The sequence below is a fragment of the Otolemur garnettii genome, unplaced genomic scaffold, assembly GCF_000181295.1.
Source record: "Otolemur garnettii isolate 467f Iridium unplaced genomic scaffold, OtoGar3 scaffold00013, whole genome shotgun sequence".
Classification (NCBI taxonomy): Eukaryota; Metazoa; Chordata; class Mammalia; order Primates; family Galagidae; genus Otolemur; species Otolemur garnettii.
In genome coordinates this window covers 5561229-5570094 of record NW_003852408.1, presented here as the reverse complement: position 1 = coordinate 5570094, position 8866 = coordinate 5561229, and the positions used below count along the sequence as shown (strand labels likewise).

The following is an 8866-nucleotide window of genomic DNA, read 5'->3' as shown; positions in this document are numbered from 1 at the left end:
AAATAAGGTTACGTCTCTGGAATTTACTTCAAAATAATACAGGAGCAGGGGTGAGAAATTTGGAGATGAAACAAGATTTGCTATAAATTAATAATTATTAAAGTTGAGTAAGGAGAATGAGGGGAACATAACCTTATTTCTTTTTGTGCACTTGAAGTTTTCCAAATGAAAAGATTTTAAGACATCACTAAATATCAAACCCAGAGTTTGCAGATCTCAAGTTCATTCTCTCTGGGACACACGACACACATTATATTTTCTGGAAATTGAAGAGTAATTTGCAAGCCAGATAATAAATCAGGAACTTAAGCTTTATTTAAAAAGTAACAGTTGCTTGTTTTATTACCTCAAATGGTACTGAATCTGTATAAAGCTTGGTTTTGATATTTATTAAATGATGCTAGTCTGTGCTCTGTTGAATAAGAATGAGGATAAAATAGATTTTTTATTTTTTTGCAGTTTTTGGCTGGGGCCAGGATGGAACCCACCACCTCCGGTATATGGGGCCAGCGCCCTACTCCTTTGAGCCACAGGTGCCACTAAAATGGATTTTTAAAAATGCTCTAATGTTACTCCATTTAATTGTGCCTTCGAAAGGACTTATGTCTTTTTGTTTTTAAGAAGATTGTTCAATATTCTGAACATTTTGTATTGAATATTTATAGAGCTAGATAAGAATGATCATTTTGTTCATGAGACACAGTGGATTTAGAGAATTTGTGAACTAAGCTTTAATGTGATTGAACTTTAGCCAGGGCAAAGAAAAACCTTTATCTACAGGTAATGAGAACCACTTAAAGTTGAATGACTTTATGGCTCTGTCTGACTCAGAGCCTTCACCTGTTTACTGTAAAAGTCACCTGCTTAATGAAAAGATTTTTTAAGAAATAGAACACACCTTAACTATACCATGTTTATAGTTTGCAATATAAAGTTATTCCACAGAAGACATTACACTAAATGAAAGAAAACAGAAACAAAATGCTATATACGATACAATTCCAATTTTATGGCATTCCCAAATGGCAAAGTAGAGGGGTAGAAAGCCAAGCAGCAGTTGTCAGGGACCAGGAGTGGGGAGAGGAGACTGGTGGCAAAGGGGCCTAAGGGCACTGTTTGGGGTGATGTGTTCTTTATCTTCTTTGTGGTAGTGGTTACACAGACTTATGTTTGCCCTAATTCAACTGAAGATAAGAAAGTATGAATTTACTGCATGAAAATTATATGATTTTAAAAACATATACATATATACATGTACGTATATCTATCTATCTATCTATCTATCTATCTATCTATCTATCTATCTATGGAGAGAGGGAGAAAGAAAGAGAAAGAGATAAATAGATAGAGTTTTGGAAACAGACCTCTGTGTCAATGAGTGCACAGAGGCCATGAACTCACCTGAATGTTGACAGGAAGGCCCAGTCCTTGATCGTCAACCACAGCCATGGTCATGATGGTCTGAATCATCAAGGCAATGAAAGTGTTGATTCCAAACACCAGGGCATAGCGCTCCACACTCAGATGAACTGCAATCTGAAATCTATCATTGCACACAGAGAAAGAATTTGGAAGAACACAGATGTGGCTTTTTAATACAAAGCAGTGAATTGTATGGTTCCCAAGGATTTGCTTTGTTGAGGAAGCCTATGTTTCTGTGGACAGGTTTCTAAAAGCTGTTCTGACAGAGGTGGCCTCAGGAAATAAAGGTAAATGGGAGCGTGAAATGTATTTTAACATGCCATGGGATGTGATAGAGTATGCCGAGAATTTAAAAATAGCTAACCATTCTTAAAATTAACCCAAATATTCCATATACTCTGCAAATAGAAAATACTGAACATTATTTGAGATCAATAATGGTATAGTAGCCATTGTTTAAATGTAGGCATATTCATAAGTAGAAATAGATTCATGGGATGAATTTTTATTATTTGGAGATTTGATCACTGGATCCTTGATTGTCTAAATTAGCAGTTTCAGAGTCTAAATGGTGATTTTTTAAAATTTATTTTATTGTTGGGGATTCATTGGGGGTACAAGAAACCAGGTTTCACTAATTGCATTTGTTAGGTAAAGTTCCTCTTACAATTGTGTCTTGCCCACAAAAGGTGTGGCACACACCAAGACTCCACCCCCCTCCCTCCTTCCCTCTCTCTGCTAATCCCTTCCCCACTCCTCCCTCCTTCTTCCTCTCTCTGCTCACCCGCTCCCCTTGTCATTAATTGTCCTCATATCAAAATTGAGTACATAGGATTCATGCTTCTCCATTCTTGTAATGCTTTAGTAAGAGTAATGTGTTCCACTTCCATCCAGGTTAATACAAGGGCTGTAAAGTCTCCATTTTTAAAAAATGGCTGAATAGTATTCCATGGTATACATATACCACAGCTTGTGAATCCATTCCTGGGTTGGTTGGCATTTAGGCTGTTTCCACATTTTGGTGATTGTAAATTGAGCTGCAATAAACAGTCTAGTGCAAGTGTCCTTATGATAAAAGGATTTTTTTCCTTCTCGGTAGATGCCCAGTAATGGGATTGAAGGATCAAATGGGAGGTCTAGCTTGAGTTCTTTGAAGGTTCTCCATACTTCCTTTCAAAAACATTGTATCAGTTTGCAGTCCCACCAGCAGTGTAAAAGTGTTCCCTTCTCTCCACATCCACGTCAGCATCTGCAGTTTTGAGATTTTGTGATGTGGGCCATTCTCGCTGGGGTATCTCAGGGTGGTTTTGATTTGCATTTCTCTAATAATTAGGGATGATGATCATTTTTTCATATGTTTGTTTGCCATTCATCTGTCCTCTTTAGAGAAGTTTCTATTCATGTCTCTTGCCTATTGATATATGGGATTGTTGGCTTTTTTCATGTGTATTAATTTGAGTTTTCTATAGATCCTAGTTATCAAGCTTTTGTCTGATTCAAAATATGCAAATATCCTTTTCCATTGTGTAGGTTGTCTATTTGCTTTGGTTGTTGTCTCCTTAGCTGTACAGAAGCTGTACAGAAGTTTAATTAAGTCCCATTTGTTTATTCTTGTTGTTGTTGCAATTGCCACGGCAGTCTTCTTCATGAAGTCTTTTCCCAGGCCAATACCTTCCGGTGTTTTTCCTCTACTTTCTTTGAGAATTTTTATTGTTTCATGCCTTAAATTTAAGTCCTTTATCCATCTTGAATCAATTTATGTGAGTGGGGAAAGGTGTGGGTCCAGTTTCAGTCTTTTACATGTGGATATCCAGTTCTCCCAGCACCCTAAATAGTGATTTTTTTTCTCTGCAAATTATTTGTCTTGACAGTTGAGTCAATCTGGCAATTAATTCATTTGAAATAATTGTACTAGGTTTTTAAAGTTAGTCAAAACTGATATATATTCATTAGAGTTTTTCTATGTAATTTAGCTAGAACTAAATCTGAGTCTAAAAATATGAAACCAAATGAAAAAAATTTTTTTAAATTGTGAAAAAATTAATTAATTCAGGTTCATGTGAGGGTACAAGCAACTAGGTTACAATGTTTGCATTTGTTAGGTAGAGTCAGTCTTGGAGTTGTGTCCCGTACCCAAGTGGTGTACCATATAACCTTACATTGTACCCATTACGTGGGAGCACACCCATCCTCCTCCCTTCTCCTCTTTTCTCTCCCCCCAACTTGAATTGATTTGAGTTTTCTCCATGTGGGCATGTATTAGATTGTTTGCTGGCTTCATATTAGTGTTGAGTACATTGGATATTTGCGTTTCCATTCTTGTGATACTTTACTAAGAAGAATTTTGTGTTTCAACTCTCTCCAGGTTAATACAAGAAATGTGAAGTCTCCATCTTTTTAATGGCTGAATAGTATTCCACAGTATACATATTGCACAGCTTATTAATCCATTCCTGGTGGAGGGCATTTAGGTTGTTTCCACATCTTGGCAATTGTAAATTGAGCTGTGATAAACAATGTAGTGAAAATGTCCTTATGATAAAATGACTTTTTTTCTTCTGAGTAGATCCTTGGTAATGAGACTGAGGGATCAAATGGGAGGTCTAATTTGAGTTCTTTGAGAATTCTCCATACTTCTTTCCAAAGAGGCTGTATTAGTTTTCAGTTTTCTGAATGAGAAGTTTTAACTATTTTTATATCCCCTTCAAAAATCTTCACATTATAAAACAAATATAAGTATTTTTTTTTTTTTTGAGTTGGAGCCTCAAGCTATCCCCCTGGGTAGAGTGCTGTGGCATCACAGCTCACAGCAACCTCCAACTCCTGGGCTCAAGCGAGTCTCCTGCCTCTGCCTCCCAAGTAGCTGGGACTATAGGCACCCGCCACAACGCCCGGCCATTTTTTGGTTGCAGCCATCATTGTTGTTTGGCGGGCCCAGGCTGGGGATTCTAACCCGCCACCTTAGGTGTATGTGGCTGGCGCCTTAGCCGATTGAGCCACAGGCACCGAGCCAAATATAAGTATTTTAGAAGTATGTGATTCAATGAAAATTTATTATTTCCATGCAAAAAATTACCAAGTACACTTGAGAAAACCCATAAATAACACTAGGTCCCACACAGTGAATGTGACATGTGGTCCAAATAGGACTTGTAATTTTAGGTATTTCTTACTCAGAAAACAGTTTTCCCCTGAGCAAATGTTGTATTAGATTGATTCTTTTGAAACCTAGATTAAATCAAATGACAGATTTCTTTTTAGTATGCAGATTATTCCAAGTTGAAATCTTGGTTCAATCTTTACAGATGCCTAAACAGCTTGATAGTGATCACTGGTTTTGGATAAGACCTATATATGTAGTGGATCAGATAAAAACACAGTTTTGATGGCAGGCTCAGCATGGCATTGAACCCTAAGATTTTCAGTCCAAATCCAAAAATGATTTCCAAGGTACTTGAAATTACATGTACTCTGACTATTTAAACTCTTACTTTGAAGCTCTTTCTGGGTCATTTCACAGTTGTATCTAGTTGGTCACTATGGAGACTTTGAGCTACCATGCCCAGAACATAGCCCAAGACCAGCAATTCTTGAAAAAAGAATTGCTGTATTTCTGTTCTTCCATCAGGCATTGAACACTAAATACAGATGCACTTCTGAGCTAGAACTACTTTGAAATTTTATTTGGTCACTTATGTACTATGTATTATGGGATTATAGAATTGGTACTTCCTCAACTTAAAGGAACATTTTTTAAAGCCTTAAATAAAACCCATTAGTTTATGCCTGTATAACAATGAAATGGTTAAGTAAAAGATTCAGTAGCTCAAAGATTTTTTTTTTTCATAGTGTATTTCCTCATTTTTTTTTTTCCCCTGAGAAATACTAATCAAGTGCCTACCATGGAACAAGAATAAAAGTAAAGGCCAGCAGCATGGTAGTGTACAAGTTAGGCAGTGAGGACACACAGGGATTGTATTACATTAGACAATAATTATCTGGTACTAGATAATTGCTGTGACTAATTTTTAATTGAATTTAATGGTTTTTATATGATGAAAAATAGAAAGTAAATATCTTTTTAGGTAAGAATCACAAATTATTTTGTGTGAACTTCTGTTATCTGATGATAGAAATCATGGACGGTACAATCTTAAAAATTCCTCCAAACCTGAATACTAACCCTTTACATAGAAAGAAATTTATTCTCACTTGCTAGTTTTATAATTTACCTAGAAGTTAAAGTAAGTACCAGCTGTGATTGAAGTTACCGAGATCAAGTTCACATACACAAGAAAATGATATATTTTTCTGAGAAAATTATATTTTATCAGTATGTTGAATTTGATATGTAAATGATAATTTTATTTAGTGTCAAAGTTCACATCTATTTGGTCAAGTTCCCTTTTTATTAAATCTCCATAGACATTAAATAAAAATATTTATTTATTTGTCTTCTGACACTAAAATACTAAATTTATTCAGTCCTGCTCAATTAATTAAAAAAATGTAACCAAAAGTAATTGTGTCTGAAATAATTCATCTCTTCATTGAACTTTCTGATCATCTGACTGAATTGACAAATTGGATAAAAGATGATTGTACAGGCCTTAGGTAGAAAGCTGTGAACACCCTTTCTGGAAAAACATTCACAGTTAGATTATAAGTCTCATCCTCATGTAGGCCCAGTAGAATCTCAGCGTTCTCACTATTCATGTGGCTTAACCCTTTCATACTTTAAGTCTATAATAAAACATTCTAAGCATTTCTTCTTTTTATTCAAAATTTTAATTTTAATCATTATGGGTACATGATAATGCATAAATCTGTAGTGTACATGTGATGGTCTGCTCCAGGTATACCCTGTGTATTAATCAAATCAGGGTAATTGGGGTATCCATCACCTCAAGCATTTATCATTTGTGTTAGGAACACTCCAATTCTATTCTTTTAGTTATTTTAAAGCATACCCTAACTTGTTATTGACTACAGCCACTTTGTTGTGCTATTAAATATTATTCATTCTATTTTTACACCCATTAACCATTCCTCCTTTATACCCCCTCCTCACTACCCTTCCCACCCTCAAGTAACCATCATTCTACTTTGTCACCACAAGGTCAATGGTTTTTATAATTAGTTCTATCCATATATAAGTGTGAACAAGTGAGATGTGTCGTTATGTGTTTGGCTTATTTCACTTAACCTGATGTTTTCCAGTTCCTTCCATGTCATTGCAAATAACAGTATTTCATTCTTTTTTATGGCTGAATACTATTTTATTGTGTATATGCATTTCATTTTCTTTATCCATTTATCCACTGATGGACATGTAGGTTGATCCCAAATCTTGGCTATTGTGAATAGTGCTATAATAAACATAGAGATGCAGATATCATTTTGATATGCCAACTTCCTTTCTTTTGGACATATACCTAGCAGTAGGATTGCTGGGCATATGGTCGTTCTAGTTTTAGATTTTTGAAGAGCGTCTGTTATGCTATTCTCCATAGTGGTTGCACTAATATACATTTCCACCAACAATGTATGAAAGTTTCCCTTTCTTCACATCCTCCCCAACATTTGTGATTACCTGTTTCTTAGACAAAAGCCATTGTAACTGGGGTGAGATGATAATCTCATTATATTTTTGATTTGCATTTCTCGGGTGACTAATGATGTTGAGCATTTTTTCACACACTGTTGTCCATTCATATATGTTCTTTTGAGAAAATTTTATGTAGATCTTTTGTCCATTTTAAAGTCAGATTATTTGATGTTTTCCTATGGAATTTTCTGAGCTCCTTATTCTAGTGATTAATACCTTGTCAGATAGGGAGCTTGCAAATATTTTTCCAATTTTGTGGGTTCTCTCTTCACTTTGCTGATAAACTCCTTTGCTGTGCAGAAGCTTTTCAGCTTGGCATGATCCCATTTATCCAATTTTGCTTTGGTTGTATTACTCAAGAAATAATTGCCCAGAGCGAACTCCTGGACCATTTCCCCAAAGCTTTCTTGTAGTAGTCTCGTAGTTTCAGGTCTTAGATTTAAGTCTTTTATCCATTTTGATTTAATTTTTGCATTTGGTGAGAGATAAGGGTTTAGTTTCATTTGTGCCTACGTATATTCAGTTTTCCCAGCACCGTTCATCGAAGAGACTATCCTTTCTATAATGTGTGTTCTTGGAACATTTTCCAAAAATAAGTTTGCTATAGATGTGTAGATTTATTTCTGGATTCTCTATTCTGTTCCATTGGTCTATGTGTGTTTGTGCTTAGAACCGTGCTGTTTGGTTAACTATAACTCTGTGGTATAATTTGAAGTCAGGTAGTGTGATTCTTCCAGGTTGTTCGTTTTGCACAAAATGGCTTTGGCTGTTCTGGGTCTTTTGTAGTTCTGTATAAATGTTAGGATTAATTTTCTATTTCTGTGAAGAAACAGATAAAACACAATTTTGATGGCAGGCTCAGCATGGCATTGAATCCTAAGATTTTGATAGGGATTGCATTGAATCTGTAGTTGGCTTTAGGCAATATGGATAATTGAACAGAATTGGTTCTTTCAATATATGAACATGGAGTATCTTTCCATTTTCTTGAGTCCTCTGTAGTTGCTTTCATTGTAACAGTAGAGAGCTTTCACTTGTTTGGTTAAGTTTATTCCTAGCCATTTAATTTTATTTGCAGCTGTAGTAAATGGAATTACTTAGTTTCTTTTTTGGATTTTTTGTCATATAGAAATGCTACTGATTTTTGTATGCCACAACTTTACTGAATTTATCAGTTCTAGTAGTTTTCTTGTGGAGTTTTTAAGCTTCTCTAGACATATGATCATATCATTTCCACACAAAGATAATTTGACTTCTCCCTTTCCAATTTCTATGCCCCTTCTTCCTTTCTCTTGTCTGATTGCTACATGTCCATCAGTGGATATGCCCCTTCTTCCTTTCTCTTGTCTGATTGCTAGAACTTCTAGTATGTAGTACTATGTTGAATAACAGTGGTGAAAGTGGTCTACCACTTTACTGTTCCAGATCTTAGAGAAAAGGCTGGTACCCAAATTTCAAGACAGACTCTTCCCTTTCCTTTCCCCATGTGGAATAAGATTCTTCTTGAGCTGCACTGGCTCTGTTGGGCTCAGGTAGGCCAAGTGTACCATCTACATTCACCAGTACAAACTTGAATATATGTTGATGACAGATATCTTTTTCTTAGTGTTGACCTGGGGAATATCTCTCAGTAATGAGTATGATGTTTGCTACAGATTTTTGGTCAGGATAAGAAAGTTCTCTTTTGTTCCTAATTTTTAAAAAGTTATTTTTTTCTTTCTTAAGTTGAGTATTGAATTTTACTAAGGGCTTTCCTGCATCTTGTGAAATAATATGATTTTTTTCTCACATATTCTGTAAATGTAATGAGTTATATAAATTGTCTTATAAATGTTA

General features: G+C 35.4%; 1 protein-coding gene across 1 annotated transcript in view; it reads right to left on the bottom strand.

Annotated features, from left to right (window-relative positions):
* LOC100964646 (thiamine transporter 2-like) overlaps positions 1 to 8866 on the bottom strand; it is a 33697-nt gene that overhangs the window by 13227 nt on the left and 11604 nt on the right. Inside the window, exon 4 of the mRNA XM_012802110.2 lies at positions 1402 to 1543. Within this exon, the coding sequence (XP_012657564.2) occupies positions 1402 to 1543 (142 nt within the window). The remainder of the gene's footprint in view (positions 1 to 1401; positions 1544 to 8866) is intronic.